General features: G+C 38.9%; 1 protein-coding gene across 6 annotated transcripts in view; it reads right to left on the bottom strand.

Moving 5' to 3' along the window:
• Window positions 1–13657, bottom strand: part of Agk (acylglycerol kinase) — a 90794-nt gene extending 77137 nt beyond the window's left edge. For 3 of the 6 annotated variants that reach the window (XM_023567554.2, XM_063250616.1, XM_063250617.1), the window contains exons 1-2: window positions 13508–13657; window positions 4043–4161 (exon numbers count right to left, since the gene is read on the bottom strand). In XM_023567554.2, coding sequence (XP_023423322.1) covers window positions 4043–4143 — 101 coding nt within the window. In that variant the 5' untranslated portion in view covers window positions 4144–4161; window positions 13508–13657. Of the gene's footprint in view, window positions 1–4042; window positions 4162–13183; window positions 13400–13507 lie in introns of those variants that run through there. The other 3 variants (XM_003475435.5, XM_063250618.1, XM_023567555.2) reach the window with 3 other exon arrangements.
• Window positions 13658–17523: the final 3866 nt, after the last annotated feature.

Here is a 17523-nt window from a genome sequence, read left to right as displayed (position 1 = left end):
CCAGAAAGGGGATAGCTAAGGTATCCAGATATAATGCACCTTGAAGGAGAAAGGTTTTTAAGATGGAAGAATAATGGTTTGAAAGAAGTACTGGTTTGAAAGAGGAACCAAGAGATGTCTAATACACCGCATACAACCCAGTTGAAAGGGGAAAGCAGCTTCTACTCTGTAAAAGATTTGGAATACAAAAAATTTTTGTGTTTTTAGCAAGGCAACAGAAGGAAAATATTCAACATAACAAGCCCACAGCTACCCTTATACTCTATGACAAAACGTGAAAACTTTTCTTTTAAGATCATAAACAACACAAGGATATTCTTTTGCCCTACTATTCAACATAGTCCTAACGTGTTGGAAAAGAAGGAAACACTTAAGAAAGCAATCTCGGGCTAGGGATGCAGTTCAGAAGCAGTGTTTTCCTGGTGTCCAAAGGCCCTGGGTTCAATCAGCAACACCATGAAAAAAACAATAAATACAACTTAAGACATCAATCCCATTTATAAGAGGATCGAAGAAAATAAAATATTTAGGAGTAAACTTAAACACAATAAAAGCTACAAAAACAAATAAATAGAAAGACATCCATATTCACAGATTAAAAAACTTAATTCTGTTAAAATGTCCAGACCACGGGGGCTGAGGATTTAGCTCAGTGGCATAAGCACCTACCTTGCAAGCAGGCAGTTGTGAGTTCGATGCCCGGTACCGATGAAAAGGAAAAAGACAAAAAAAAAAAAAAAAAAAAAAAATGTCCAGACCACAAAGTGATCTACATATTCAAGGCAATACCTATCAAAATCTCATGGCATTTTTGGTACAAATAGGAAAAAACTAATCCTAAAATTCAAATGGAATCTATGTTAAAGTGACTCCAAATACCTTTAAACATCTGGAAATAGAACAAAGTTGAAGGTTTTGTACTTCCTAATGTCAAGACTCATTACAAAGCTATAATAATCAAAACAGTGTAGAAGTGGGATAAGGACAAATACATAGACCAATGGGACAGAAAGAGAGCCCAGAAATAGATCCTCACATATGTGATCAAAAGGTCTTTGGCTAGAGTACTGAAACAACGCAACAGGATGCTTTTCCACAAATGGTGTCAGGAAACCAGGATAGCCACATGTCAAAAAATCAAGCAGAACCTTCATCGTATACCATATATAAAATTTAACTCAAAAAAACAGACTAAACATAGACCTAAAACTATAAAATTCCTGGATGGAAACATACAGGAAAATCTTCATGACTTTGGATTTGGCAATGATTTCTTACACATTAGTCCCAAAGGCACAAAGAGCAAAAAACAGATAAATGGAACTACAACAATTTTAAAACTTCTGTACATCAATGGGCAAACTTAACAAACTGAAACAACATATAAAATGAGGAAAAGTATTTGCAATTCATGTATGTTCTCAAGGCTTAATATCCAGAATATATAAAGAAATCCTACAACAACTTAACAACAATTAAAAAATAATAATAACCAACAAATAACCCCACTGAAAATCAGGCAAAAGATCTGAACAGATGTTTCTTCAAAGAAGATATGTAAGTGACCAACAGATATAAAAAAAGTGCTTGATATCATTGATTATTAGAGAACCACAAATCAAAACTGCAATGAGCTATCAGTCACATGCATCAAGATGGCATTACTATCAAAAAACAAAACAAACATATTATCTGTGAGGATGAGGAGAAATCAGAACTCTATGTAGTGCTGCTGGGATTTGTAAAATGATACAGTGGCCATGGGAAACAGTACAAAAGTCCCTCAAAAAATAAAAACAGAACTATCACAAACTCTAGCAATCTCTAGGCTGGGGATATAGGTCAGTGGCATAAGCGCCTGCCTGGCAAGTACAAGGTCCTGAGTTCAATTCCTGACACTAAAAAAAAAAAAAAAAAAGTGAAGACCTAGCAATCTCACTTCTATGCATGTTCTCTAAATTCTGTTAAATGCAGAAAGTTAAAGATATTTGCATATCCAAAGTTCAAGACAGCATGAGTCCCAATAGCCAAGGAACAGAAGCATCTCCACATGTCCATTGACAGAGGAATGATGAAAATGTGGTCCAGAAATCCAATGGGACAGTAATTAATCAGCCTTCATAAAGAAATCCCTCCACATGATACAGTATGGGTGAACCCTAAGGAGGTTCGGCTAAGTAAACAAAAGCCAGTCACAAAAAGACAAATACTATATAGAAAATGAGAGCAGAAGGGTGATTGCAGGAGCTGGAAAGGGCAGAAAAAGGGGAGTTATTGTTCAACCACATAGACTTTCAGTGTTACAAAACACAAATGTTCTAGAGACCTGTTGTACAACAATGTGAATAAGCTTAACACCCTGAGCTGTACATTCACAGGTGCTTCAGGTGGTAAATTTGATGTTACGTGTTTTTCACCACAACTCAAAAATAAAAGGGGCTAAATACTACGAAAGGCATGCAGAAGAAAAGTGTAGAAAAAAGAAAAGCAAGAAGACAATGAGGGTTTGAGTGTGAGGCAGTATCCTTGAAGGCTGGACAGAGCAGAAGGAGGCCTCCAGGCTCCATCCACATTTCCAGTTCAAGCTGTTTCAGAACCAATTCAAAATAAGGCCTTCTCCTGCTGGAGACCTATTGGGCCTTTCTTTAACGTCTCAAGACTACAAGGGCAAGAAATCATCACAGTTTATCTCTGTGTACATCCTGAATAACAGACACAGTTCCTCAAGTCTTCACTGAGTTATGGAAGCATAGTAAGCCCTGGTGGGAAGGAGGGTGCCCTGTGTAGCTCAGAGTTCCTACAAGGAGGTACAGAAGCCTCTGCTGCAGGGCTTATGTATAGTTAGAAAAGGGAGGACAAGCCAAACATTACATGCCTTATATAACACTTGTTAAAATATCTGTGGCATTCTGGTCTTGTTTTGTATTAAAAATAGTCTGCTCTTTTCTTGTACATTAACGCATAGAACTCAAATGCTCACCTTCAAGAATATTTCGAAGGGGGGCTGGGGATTTAGCTCAGTGGCATAAGCACCTGCCCTGCGAGCAGGCAGTTGTGAGTTCGATTCCCAGTACCAATAATTTAAAAAAAAAAAAGAATATTTCGAAGGAAAAGAAGAGGGTTAGGTTGCAACCAGTACAGCTACCAAAAAGCAGACACCACAGTGCATTATAGTTATTTCTGACAGTGGTGACTTGAGAATATTCACAAAAGCAAATCTGAATCTCCTTTCCAATGTGGAGACTTCTAATACAAAAGACACCCAGTCTGTTTTCTATTTAATAAAGCAATCTTTTAAGACATCTGGATTTTAGTGTTACTGCATTATATTAAGCTGTGACAGATACCAGATCCACAAAAAACTGCAATTTGATTGGCTGTTTTAATGCCTTTTATGATTTCTGTACAAACACATCTCTGTTTATTTAAGTCTTATTACCATATTAAACCAGAAGAGGAGCTTTGGTACTTTCTTTTCCCTCTATGCCCAACGGCTAATAAAATCCATGATTGCACTGAATTCCTTATTCAAACAAAAAGGTTGAGAGTCTCTGTCTCATTTAAATTAAACTAGGCTAATGGGATAGATGAAGGTAGTCACAGGGGAAGGAGGACAGAGAGCTAATACGCACCCAGCAGCCGGAATGGTGACAGAGCCAAAGAACAAAAGAAGGAAAGTCCCAGGGAGATACACGAGTTCCAATTCCCATCCACCATGAACTTGAGAAAGGACTTTACTCCCTTAAGGATGGGCCCTAATTTCTTCATCTCTAAATAAGATGAATAAAAATAGCTTCCTTTCCAACTTCACTATTATAACACTATTATATGAGTGTTAATGGTTCCCTCGAGTTTCAAGGATACATAACTGATTACAATAGGAAGCCTTTGCTGTCTTGGTTTTGGTCTGAACAATTTTTTTTTCAGTGTTGTCTCAGTGTTTTACAGAGACAAACAGGTAAAAAGAATCTCAACCTCATGCCCTTCTGGACTGCTCTGTGTGTGCGGGTGCAGGTGGGGGTGGTGATAAGTCCATATTTACCAGTGTTTTCCATACAGCCAGTGGCCTCCCCATGTCAGCAGGCAGAGCCCAGCTGTGGTTTTCTTCCAGTGATTTCGAAGTGTTTTAAAGAACACGGTCATCTTCTCTTAGAGATTTTCCTAGATTAGGGGAGGCAGAAATAGAAAAAAGAAATATAATTGTCTCAGGTAATCATGTAGCACCTTATTTCTCTTCCCCCATTCTTTCATCCGCTTTCTCTTTTCCTTCCTTTTGGCTGTCTCCTTTGCAAGTGTGCTCTGGTCTCTCCTCATCTTTACCCTTCAAGTCTCATTACTGTCACCTTCTCATCTAGCCACCTCCCCATCAATTTTTCTTCATTGTATTTAAAAGAAGGAGGGGCAGAAAGAAAAAGATTTCCAGGCTTTCTCTGGTTTTTCTTTTTACAATCTCTTTTTCTTTTTACAACCAGTGTTTTAAGAAAATATGTCAGTCCGTTTTATATATAATGGACCCAGCAACACATTAGTAAGGACTTAGTCAAAACAGAAGAAAACTCCAGGCCCTCACTAGGAAAGTAAGCAGAAAACATACAAAGAAAACTCAGTGGAGAAGAAGCACTATGTTAAAATGCTCAGCTTACAGGGTAATCAAAGACAAGCAGATCATAAAAGACTACCATTACTCACCTATAAAATTAACAAATTTTTAATTACCATATTCACTGATGCCAAAATACAATGAGGTAGACATTCATATACCCCTAGAAGAAAGAGAACTCAGCACAATTTCACTAAAAAACAAAGTGACAAAATATATACATATTCTGATAGTCTTCTCTGTAGCACTTATCACTTGATGATACTTATTTGCTATTCTATTAATAAGTTTATCCCACAGGAATGTAAACTTCATGAGGCTTTTGTTCTGCCCACTACTAGATTCCATGCCTCAAGATCTGGTACATAACAGCTATTTAACAAATGTTTATTCACTGTATGATTTGTAGCAATTAAAGCTGTTTTCCTGAGAATTTTTAAAATGTGAAAGAAACTCAAAATATGTCAAATGAAATTAGCATGATAAAAAGACACATAATTGGTATTATCCCATTATGTTCACATAGAACTATAGATTAAAAAAATAGCAGTACAAATTTAAAAAAAATTTAAAGCCATTTCCTCTACATTCTGTGATGGAAGGTGATTTTTAAAATTCAACTATATATGTAATCTAAAAGTAGTACAATTTTCTAAAGAAATACTAAAATCAAACCATATGGGAAATACTTCCCAGAATCAATAACTGAAATCTCGTCTTTTTTTTTAAATTTTATTTTGAAAGTAGTACAAATACAACAGAACAAAGCCAATCAAGACAATGCAGTGAAATTGGTACAGAACTTTACAGCAGGATGCTGGGATGGTAGTAATAGGTACCACAGTATATCTCATTATCTGCACAATAGTTGTCCAGTCAATTAGATATAGCAAAATCAAACCAAAAACGGAACATTACAAAACCAATTGAGAATATTGAATAGAGCAAAGAGATCTTGTCTTATTAAAAAGTTTTTGCATGTCAAAAGAAATCTCCAACAGAGTAAAAAGGAAACCCATGAATTTTGAAAAAATCTTAGTCAACTGTCCCTCAAAGGACTTCTACCTAGAACATATAAAGAATTACAAAAAAAAAAAAAAAAAAAAAAATCAGAGCCCCAAAATTCAAAGACCCAATCCAAAAATGGGCATCTGAGATGAATACACAGTTCTCAGATGAAGAAATATAAATGGCAAATAAATACATGAAAAAATGTTCAGCATCACTGGTCATTTGAGAAATGCAAATTAAAACCACACTGAGATTTCATCTCACTCCAGAAACAATGGCCAGGATCAAGAAAACTACCAACAACAAATGCTGGAGAGGCTGTGAGGAAAAAGGAACACTTCTGCACTGTTAGTGGGAGTGCAGACTGGTGCAACCACTGTGGAAATCAGTGTGGAGGTTCCTCAGAAAGCTGGGATTGGAAGTCCCACTTGATCCAACTATTCCACTTCTGAGCATATTTCCAGAAGAAATGAAAACATCATACCACAGTGATACATGTGCACCCATGTTTACAGCTGCACAATTTGTAGTAACCAGATATTGGAAACAACCTGAGGAGTGGATTAAAAAGATGTGGTACTTTTATAAAATGGAGTACTACTATAAAGGGTACAGCTATAAAGAATGATCACATTGAGAGTTTTATAGGTAAATGGATGCAATTTGAGGCCATACTCGTAAGTGAAATAAATCAAACTCACATGTGTAAATACCGTATAGTCTCCCTAGTGTAAGAAAGGGAAAACATATTTAAGATACAAAATCCTCAATAAATACTGTGAAAGGGTAAAAATCTGCTCAAAGGGGGAAAAATAATTCAAGGAAAAGGAGAAAAAAAAGGGAAAAGAAAAAGTATCTAAATTTGTATAAACACACTTAAGATAGCTAAGATGATTGTGCTACAAATTCTATTAGTTATTGGAACAAAATTGTTAACATTCATAGGATTGGATAAATTTTGGATGTTTGTGCCTGGTAAACTGAGGAACTCTTTTGGAGATCACTATGTAAAATAACAACCTTAATTATGTTCCTACCACCTTGTTTTTAAGGCCTATTATTGTCATTGTTTTGAGTTCTTTGCTCTTGGTTGTCTTTTTTGTTTACTGTTTTTCTAGTGTTTTGTTTTGTTTTGTTTTTCCCTCTAATACAGAAAAGATAGATGTACATGTAGAGACTTATACACGCCTAAAACTTCTAAACAGTTTATGAGAATCGACTGTATTATGCGTGACGATATGAACAGCTACTTTGAAGAGACATTATGATATCCTTTGCTGATTTCCTATCATCATGCTGTGAAATCCAGTAATGCTTTTATTCTTTGTTTAAAGAGGTTTTAGTCTGTTTTGTATTATTTAATTTCAACATATATGAAGGTATGGACAGCTATTTTGAAAAGAACAAGAGACATTACAGTAGCCATTGTTGATTTTCCTATTGTCTGGTTTTGAAGACCTGTAATGCTTCTATTATCCTGCTTTGATTAGTTTTATACTATTTTGTTTTATATTAATTCATTGTGTGTGAAGATATGGACAACTATTTAGAAGAAAACAAGAGACATTATGGTAGACAGTGTTGATCTCCTGTTGTCTTACTTTGAAATCCTGTGTCACATTGTTTTCCTCTGATCTGCTTTGTTCTGTTTTTTTTTATGTTTTGTTTTACCCTCTTTAAAATAAAAATTTAAATAAATAAATAAATAAGCATACAAATGTAAGCAAAAGTACTAATGACAACATGTGGGGGAAGTAAAGAGATCATGAAAACAGCTCCTTCCACTGAGAAGTCCAGTTCTTTTACAACTCCCTATAGACCACACTGATTAGAAGTCCTCTCATGGAAAGCTGCACCTCTCCTGTGGCAACAATGATGCCAGGACTAGGGAGCCCACTGGCCCATGAATCCTGGATCCTGTCCAGAGTGGCAAAAAAGGTCCCGAAGACCCCTCTAACTGTTGAACTGCTCTCCAACCCACCTTAAACCACTCCTTCACTCAAAAGGCCTTTGATAAATACCTATATGCCGGCTCTGTGCCGGGAGCTATCTCACAGGAGAGAAAGTCAAGTGCTCCCAACTCCTAAACCCACAATCACAATGCAATTACACAATGATGCTGCGATGTAGTGAGATGAAAGCTAGGGGGTGAGCACAGGCCCTATCCACAAGCACAGACCTAACCCAGACTGGGAGTGAAGACGCCATGCAGGATCAGAAGTTTTCAGTCTTGAAGATTAAAGAGTCACCAACTCGTGTGAATGCTGTCATCTGGATGTGTCCTTCTGAAATCATATGTTCAAGTCCTAATCCCCAGTGAGATGGCATTAGGACTAAGAGCCTTTGGGAGGTGTAAGGAAACACCCTCATGAATGGGGTAAGTGCCCCTGGGAAAAGACATACCAGAGAGGTTCATTCATTATGTTTCCTTTCTCTCTCTACCCAAAATGTGAGGACACAGACAAACAGCCATGTGTAAACCATGAAGAGGGTCCTCACCAAGGTGCCCACTGCCGGCACCTCGATTTCAGACTTGTGGCTGCTAGAACTGCGAGGAATCTCTGTTGTTTAAAAGGAACATAACACTAATTTTGTCATCAAGGCACAGAAACATGGGTCTATCAGACCCATGTTTATTCATATTTAGAATATACTGATGAATTATTAATTTTAATTTTATAAGTTTCATATTAAATAATAAGTACTTAATAGGAAAAATCACGGTAATATTTTAGTATTTAGTGAGCATTTATAAAAAAAGCATCCAAATTTTCAACATCAATTGTTTTGGTATTTAGACTTAATCTAAAAAAGAACAATGCAAATTCTTATATGAACTATAATGAAAATTACAATAGTATTTTATCAAAAAATAATCTTTACTTTAATTATCACCCCTAAGGCAGTCTGCACACATGACAAAAACACACTCCCTAAACATGCATCACTTACACCGATGGCACACATGTTTTGCCTTCCTGGCCTGTTTGTAGGATATACCTGACATCTCAGTGGTCTTGCCTTTTGGCAGGAGGGTCTTATTATATTATACAGTGTATAGCTAACAAGAACATAAAATATCAATAAAGTATTAATTTCTCACTGCGTATTGTGTTTAGAATAAACATCAACATTTTCACATCAGTTGTGTACTTGCTTACAAAACGTAAAAGATAACATCAGAAATAGATTCCTCTATTAACTACAGTGAAAATACCAACAGAACTCCACCATAAAAATAAGCTTTGCTTCAACTGTCCACCCAAGGCAGTCTTTATGATGACAACTGCATGTTCCATGTACATGCCTTGCTTACACTGACAGCATGTGTGCTTAGCTCTCTTTTCCTGTGTGACAGCCTTGTCACCTCTGCTTTGTCAGGATCTTCCTACTATACTGTACAACATGCGCTTAATAGGGAGATAAAATATCGAATCTATAATGAGCGCTTAGACTAGACATCAGCATTTTCACATTAGTTGTTTACTTGCTTATAAGACCTAAAGATAACATCAAAAATAAAAACCTATGTGAACTACAATGTAAAAACAAGTCTACCACAGACACAAACTTTGCTTCAAGTGTCACACCCAAGCAGTCTTCACATATGCAGCTGCATGTTCCATACACACGTACTGCTTACATTGATAGCACATATGTTGTTTTCCTGTACTTTCTTCTATAGGGCACAGTTGACATCTTTTTTGTTTTCCTATTGTTGTAAAGGTCTTTGTGATGCTGTGCCTACCTGTACCTGTCACCTCACCAGTGCATGCCACAATTTTTTTTCCATACTTCCCTGGGCAGAAATACTTCTTTTTCCTCTGCTGTAAATGTTCTCTTATGAGCTCCATTCCTAAGCCTTAAGGAAAATTTCTCCATATTTTGCACTTGTTATTTTCTTTGGAAACTATCAAACTATTTATGCCACACGTTTACGACTGCGTTAAACACAACCATTGGCCAATAATTTGTGTTTCAAATGACATCACAGTTGCTGCATAACTCTTCAACAACATCCACCCCACCTTTGGTTTTGTTGTTGAAAAGTTTCCATCCAAGTTTCTGTTTTGTCAAGGTTTCCCTATCAGTATTTCCATCATGGTTAAATGTTGCCATATATAAGGCCCATGTTATAGCCTTCTGAAATTCTAAGATTGTACTATAGATATAGAATTCTCTGCTTTGAAATTACAATACTTCATTTGGAATTTCAGCTTTGTTCCTGTGTATAGTTTCCATGCTAGTCAACTTGTGCTCTCTTAGCAAATGTAACGTCAACTGGAAACAATAAACCAACTGTCGAACTAATAGTCTGATTAGTTCAGGAAATGGGAGCAATAAGTCTGTTCACAACATCATTTGGTTTATTACTGTACAACTAGGGACTTGATGCCTGAATTCCAGGATAAATATTTAAATTGAAAGCATAGTCCTGGCATTGATAAGGGCATACATTTTTATGCCATATCTTCACACTGCTTTTCAGTCTTCTGTATTCTTGCAATCATCATGTGAAATCCCTGCTAAATAGGTTTCATAATAAATACACTTTTAAATATGGCCATTGGTGCATATAGAATCTTTTATCTGTATTTCATTCTTTGTGTATTTCATAGCATCTTGTAACATTTCAACTGTTACAATTTCCAACACTAAATGGCAGTGCTGGCATTCTGTCCAAGACCTTTCATCCTTGCCAATATCCTAACTATATTTTCAGACCTAGTTCTAATGTTGGATTGTTCTATTTGGTTGCATGGCCATTTTGCAACATTTTTACTAATCAAATATGTATTTACATTGCTGTTTTCATCATCTGAATCAAGGGGATTTTCATACCCTACGTCTGTATCAGTCAATTCTTGCACCATTTCACTGTCACAGGAAGTTTGGCTCACATGGCCAACATCAAAGTTGTTATCATCATCATCATCATCTTCATCAACACCTTCATCCATCTACACCACCCTTCTGTTATGAAAGCATGTATTTTACCATAATGGATTATCATCATCATTCATGCATAAGTAATCTGATGATTCACTTTTGACCTCCTCCAAAACTTGCAAATCTGATTTTTCATTGTACTGAAATTGGACTAATTCTACCAGAAAAATCAAAAGAAAATATATATATATATATATATATATATATATATTTTTTTTTTTTTTTTTTTTTAGCAAATCCTGGAATGGTGTGCATCTACTGGACCCTCTGTGATGCTCAGGCAAATATAAACAAAACAAAGTTACATGGAGCATTAGGTAGGTAAAAATCCTACTTTGCCACTTTTAAACATGTGAACACACCTTGCTGTTCATCATACCAAGTGGGTAAACACATAGATTGCTTCCTGTATCTGTCAGGGAAAAGTACTGAGACACATTGCCAGTTACTATTATGCTAGAGCACAAATTTACAATAGAAAAGTAAGGGATGGGTTCACTGGACCCAGTCTTATGCACTTCCACTCTTTTATTCTAGCAGCCTGAACTAAGACAGGCTTAACTAAAGCAAAAAGCCAGCATATTCAGAGAAAAACAGGTAGTATAGGAGAAAAGAGACCGCTCACCCATCACTAGTTTCAAAGCTGAGAAAAAGATTAAACAGAGAAAATCATACAAATTTACTTAATCCAACTTTATCTGACACCAGAACCTTCAAAAACAAGGGCCCAAGTAGGAAAACCTATGTATTTCTGTGTTGTTTAGTGACAGTTGTGCACAAACATAACTGAACAAAGGAGTAGACTCTAGTAGTAATAATAAGAGAACACAGCTGAGCCTTTTTGTTCAGATTCTCCTCTGTCCTTGCAGCTTCAGGGACAAGAGTATCTCCTTCCTTCATGTATGGGATGGGTAGCTCTGGCATGGAAGTCTTTCACAGAATAAGAACACATACTCTGAACTCTTTCATGGTCTACTTCAGGGAAGAGTATGAGAAGGTCAGGGAGTGATCTTCCCACTTCTGCTGCTTCCTCAAATGCCAAGGTGTCATATTCTGTGGTAACGTCCTGAGCCCTGACAAATGGTCTGATATGGATATATTCAGGGTGGGCATAGCAGTATGTCTACATAGGAGTTCTGAATAGTTAGTGTAAAGCTTGTCAAAAATGTACAGAACTTTTTAAAAATAAAAAACATTATTTTGGGGGCATTATGACCCTCTTCAAAAATGCTCACTTGTTCTGGAATTTAACTGCTGTCTGCAATTTTAGCAAGCATTCCTCTAATTGTAATGGAGGTCAGTACTATACCAGACTCTTAGAAACACTGGTTTCTCAAGAGAAGAGACAGAAGAGGGTAAAGAAATGTGAGAAAAGAACCCACAATAAGGACTTCAGGACATCTTGTGCAGAAGACAATGAAAATAAATGACTAAAGCAGGTAAGTGATATGACTGATCACACTTAAACAATAGGAAGTTCACTTTTCAGCAGAATGCAAAATGGGATGGTACAGTAGAAGCTGAAATCAAAGCTAATCAGAGCCAGTAGGAAGTTATTGTCATAATTTCTGAACACCTTACAGCAGAAAAGAATGAGAGAAATGGTGAGGGAGTGGATTTGGAGGTCTTTAGAAAACAGAAATTAGCAGCACTTGAGCAACTGATTGCAGGTGAGAAGAACAACCAAATTAAGTTGTGTACTTGGGCAATTAGTTGGAGAATGTGTTCAAGGAAAAGTCCAGTGGCATCTGGGCAGTTTGAAGCCAGGAGACACTGAACAGAAGACACAGAGCTGGGATTCAATGGTATGCAGGTCAAATCTTGGAAGAGCAAAAGGAAAAGATGCCAATAAATTAGGGAACGATCTAGAGGTCCGGAAACCTTTTAAGAGGCTATTCCTGCTGGGTGTGGTGGTGCAAGCCTGTAATATCAATTGAGGGATTATAGGAGACTGAGGAAAGAGAAGTGCTGAGTTCGAGGCCAATCTGAGCTAGGCGTTCATGGCCAGCCTGAACCACATAATAAGACCCTGTCTCCCAAAAGAAAGAGACAGACAGACAGACCATGCCTGACCCAGAAACTCCCTTTGGTCACCAACAAATGATTTGTGTATTATAAAAATAACGGAGTGATAAGGCAAACGAGAGTGAAAACTGGTCCAACCGTCTAGGACTAAATCTTAGCCCTAGCTTTGTGGTGGTGAGAACATAATTTACTAGTGGTAAAAGCCTGAATAAATCATTTTAACTTTTGCTTCAGATGAGAATGCACCATCTGCTTTAAATACCTCATTTAACTATGCAGATCACAGATGATGAGTTGTGAATGTAATTAGCAAATATTTCTGTTTTCACAATATGCAATGCATTGACAATGTGCATTCTCTTCTAAGTAACCAGAATTCTCATTCCATAATTTCAGTATGTCAGCATGTATGTTCAAACATATCCTGTTTTAAAAGCAGATATTCTGCCCTAAAGAATTTCCCTCTGCTAATTATATCCAACACCCCAGACGTGGGGGTGGGGATGGATGGAGGGGGATTTCGTTAGCGAACGATTCAGCTAGAGACTGTAGCCACCTGCAGCTCCAGAATGAATGAACCAACCCGCCCATGCACACCTCGCACAGTGTTGGCCGCATTTTGGGTGGGAACGCACTGAAGCCCGAAGAGGAAAGCGGGTGCGGGCCCCCAGTCAGGACGGCACTAGAACTCGAATCCTGGACTTCTGCCTCCCTTGGCGGACCACCGACAAGCGCTACGCCGGCCTTGCCGGGCTCCCACATCCCTCCACGCCGCGTCGCCCTGGGGCCTGCGGCCGCGGCACCGCCAGGCCAGCTCCACTCCAGCGGCTCCATTCCACGACCTGGCCCCGCGCCCCGTGTCCCGAACCCCCCGCGCCCCACACCCAGCGTCCCGCAGCCCCGCGGGCTCCCGGCACTCACCGCTCCGGGCCACTCGCCGTCTGCTTCCTGTGTGCTCACCCAACACCGCCCGGCTCGTTCGCGGGAAACTACTGCCGTTGCCCTCAGGTTCCGTTGCGGCTACGAAGCCTGGTGCTGCTCTCGGAGAGGGGGAGGGCGGACGACAGAGGGCAGGGGTCGAGGGTTCTTTTTCCTTCACGCCTTTGCTCATTCATTCATCCTTCCACCTATCCATCGTCCAAAGGTATTTTCTGAAAAGCTCACCAAGGCAAACGCTGTATAGGACATAGAATTAAACTGAAAAATAGTTAAATGAATAAAGTTCCCCCAAACGGTATTTGGCAAGCCTCTTATGCTCCCTGTGCCTCAGTTTCCACAAGCTAGGCATGGGTGTTCTAATAGTCCTCTCTCTAGTCATTGTTAGGACTGAAACAGAAAATGTGCCTATCAAGGGCTTGATACACAGTACACACGCAGAAATAGGCGTTCACTACTCCACTTTCCATAGATGCTGCTTGCATGTCTGCTAGGTAGAAGCCACCAGCGTAGGCTCTTGAGATTTGTTAACAAGCAATACAGAGTATTCAGACAAAATATATCCATTTTGGGCTTCGTATTTAGCTCAGCAGCATAAGTGCCTGCCTTGCAAGTGCGTGGTTGTGAATTCGATCCCTGATACCGATAAATAAATAAATCCATTTTTCAGGAAGCTGCTATTCCAATGTGTGTACAAATCTGTGTGTGTGTGTGTGTGTGTGTGTGTGTGTGTGTGTGTCTATTTTTAATTATTGAGTGGGCGTTGAATGGGTTTAGGAACTCACTGGCAATATGCTGCTGTGTTACTGGGCTCCTTCTCTAAGACAGGTGGCTTAATTGAGGCCTCCTGAGTAAGTGGCAACTGATCTGAGACCTGGAGAAGTAGGAAGGGCAGGGTAGCCAAGGTCCAGGAAAAGACAGAGTCAGGCAGAGAGTTTGGCATGTTGGAGGCCAAGAGAGGTGAGGCCCAGAGAACTGGGAAATAAAGTGTGGGATGAAGATGAAGAGGTTGGTATGATGGTGGGGGAGACCAGAATGTGCTTCCCACAATATGCCGATGTCTTAGTTACTTCTCTCCTTGCTGAGATAAAATAACTAACATCCAAAATTAAGGAAGGGAAAGTTTAATTAGCTCAGTTTGTAGAGGTTTCAGTGTATAGTTGGCTGCTTATAGGGCAGGTTGACTTTGCAAAGGACAGCTCATGGTGGCAGAAGACAGCAGACTCAACAACCAAACCTTAACAACATTTTTCTGCCCCTTTTATACTCTATCTAGGCTGCTGGGATTATGGTGATAGCAAACCAGTCAGTGAGCCAATCACACACTCTTAATCCCAGCATGACACACTAGAGATTCAGCCACCTCTGGAAAGCGTGGCCTCCTGAAGACTATATAAGCCTTTGGGGAGAAATCAAGACACAAACCATAACAGCAGATTATTGAGCTGAAACTGTGAGGGAGAAACAGAAAAAGAAGAAGAAGCTTCTTGCCCTATGAAGAAAGTATCAGCCTCTCCATCAGAGAGAAGAAGACTTAACTTTGAAGAGAGACGGCATTGGGGTAACAACTTGACTAACTTTTATCCATCATCTATTTGCCTTTCCCCAAGGTGGTACCCATAAAGACTCGAAGTTCTTTTTCTTTGTTTTGTCAAGTCTATACACTGTTTTTGATGAAAACACTGCATAAATGAAAGATCAAAATCACTGCTTTTATTTTTTTGTGGTGTACACGTTATTAAACACACTTATTTGCTTAAATTTGTCTTTTGTTATGGGACTCTATCCCAACTTCCAATTTATGAGTATTGAGAAGAAATTCTATTTCCTCCCTGACAGAAGTAAACAGTTTGAACATTAACTGTAGTAAGATGGTGTCTCAGTTACATTCTTATTGCTGAGACATAATACCTGACAACTACGATTAAAAAGAGGAAACGATTATTTTAGTTCACAGTTTGCAGAGGTTTCAGTCCATAGTTGGCTGGGTGCAAAGCAGGATGGTATGGCAGAGAGGCATTGCAGAGGAGAAACAGCTAAGGGCATGGCAGGCAGGAAGAAGAGAGGAGTCAAAGGAGGAGGGGGACATAGGCCCTCCCAGGCTACACTCCCAGGGACCCACCTCTTTCCACCAAGCTTCACCTCCCCATATCACACCAAGCTATACACCCATGCATGGACTAATCCAGTGATTAGTATCACACATGCATGATAAGCCACATCCCCAAAACCCCACTTATATGTACATGTGGGTTTGGAGAGTTATCTAAATATAAACCATGAGAGATGGAATTTGGTCAGGTAATGGTGGGATCTGATATATATTATTATGCATCTCTCTGGCTGTACTTATGTGAGTGGATTCTAAAGATCAAGAGAGCTATGAGAAACCAGCACTTCTGTCCTCAGCCATCTGTCCCCGCCATCACCATTGGCATAGGGACCAAGCCAAGTGACACAGATTTCTTTCTTTCCATTTTCCTTCCTCCATTCATTCAGCCAGCCAATATTTCCTGAGTGGATATGCCCAGCCCCATCATAGGCCCTGAGTATGTGGTCTTGTTTAGCACTCTTCATGGTTCCTGCACCTAGAGAGCTTCCTGTCCAGTCTCCCTGTTCCCTATATGCTGACCTGCATCCTGCCTGGTCCTCCTAGATAGGTGCATGAAGGAAAACGAGAACATCCAATGAGGTTATAATACAATGAAGCATACTCCGTGCTCTGATTATTGGGCCACACTAAGTAATAGTGTGAACGTTCTAGCCCTCTCTCCCACATCTCCCTGTAAATTAAGGAACTGAGGAGACCATCATTAAAAAATAAACTCTTCTAGCTCTAAAATATTGTGATATTAAGATAATGGGGTGGGCAATATTATTTTAAACTTATTTTGTCTAACTATCTAAAATGTTTGTGTTTGGGAATGAGTTGCTAAATTGCTGTCCTATGAGTTAGAAAACCCAGGTCTTGATGCCAAGTGGTCTAATGGGTAGTCCTTACCCTGTGCTTATGCATGGCGCAGGGGGTCAGGAAAAAAAGGAGGGAGAGTTTTCTATAATAAGAATAGGTCAGCTTTCATGATATCTTAGTTACTTTTCTCTCATTGCTGGGACAAAATACCCCAACACCAAAAATTAAGGAAGGAAAAATTTGGCTCACAGTTTGTGGCGGTTTCAGTCTATAACCGGCTGGCTCCAAAGCTGTGTGGGATGGCACAGGGGCAACACTTCAAAGTGGTAGAAGACAGCAAAAGCAACAAGAGCAAGAAGGGGAAAAGAGCAAGCCTCTTTCCCTCCCTTATATTGTACACAGGCCACCCCCACCCCTAGGGCAAGAGGAGCACTCACAAAATCTCCCTGTCCTCTTCTTGCACAGGATGAGGATGTTCTCAAAATAAGGACCCTGGCTCCTTACTGAGTCACTTAAACTTCTAAACTTCTAAGGTGACATAACATATCAACCATAACATATGGATTTTCCATAATTTTCCAATCAGAAAAATATTTGAAGAAGCTTTTTTAAAACAAATATATACATATGCTTTTTGTTGTTTTAGATTTTATCTTTGATTTAGATTATATGTGCATAAGGAACACTATTCTCATTTCTATTTTTATGACTTTTAAAGACAAGTATTCTAAAGACAAAAATTTCCATGGCATCTACATTACATGCACGTATGGACTTGACTGCATGGAATGCTCCTGTGCTTCTAAGTGTTCTGGTTATTCCTCCCTATAACCAGAAAGGATACAACCCTGAAGACCCATTTTATACTTCTACCTGCCAAACTACATAAAAATGTGTGTTATTTAAAACTACTAAGTATTTGGTAATTTGTTACGGCAGCCACAAAAAACTAATACATGTCCTCTTAGAATGTGCTTCCTAGAGAATCCAACCTGTGACGGATTGTTATTTCAACATTTTCAGTGAATCTGTATTACCATTAAATCCTTTCAGCGTTCCATGTGTTTGTGTAGGGCTGTTCGCATCCTCA

The sequence above is a fragment of the Cavia porcellus genome, unplaced genomic scaffold (genome assembly GCF_034190915.1).
Source record: "Cavia porcellus strain 051 isolate PalLab524CR breed Dunkin Hartley unplaced genomic scaffold, mCavPor4.1 scaffold_6, whole genome shotgun sequence".
Classification (NCBI taxonomy): Eukaryota; Metazoa; Chordata; class Mammalia; order Rodentia; family Caviidae; genus Cavia; species Cavia porcellus.
Note: the sequence above shows the minus strand (reverse complement) of the source record. Positions and strands in the feature narration are given on the sequence as shown.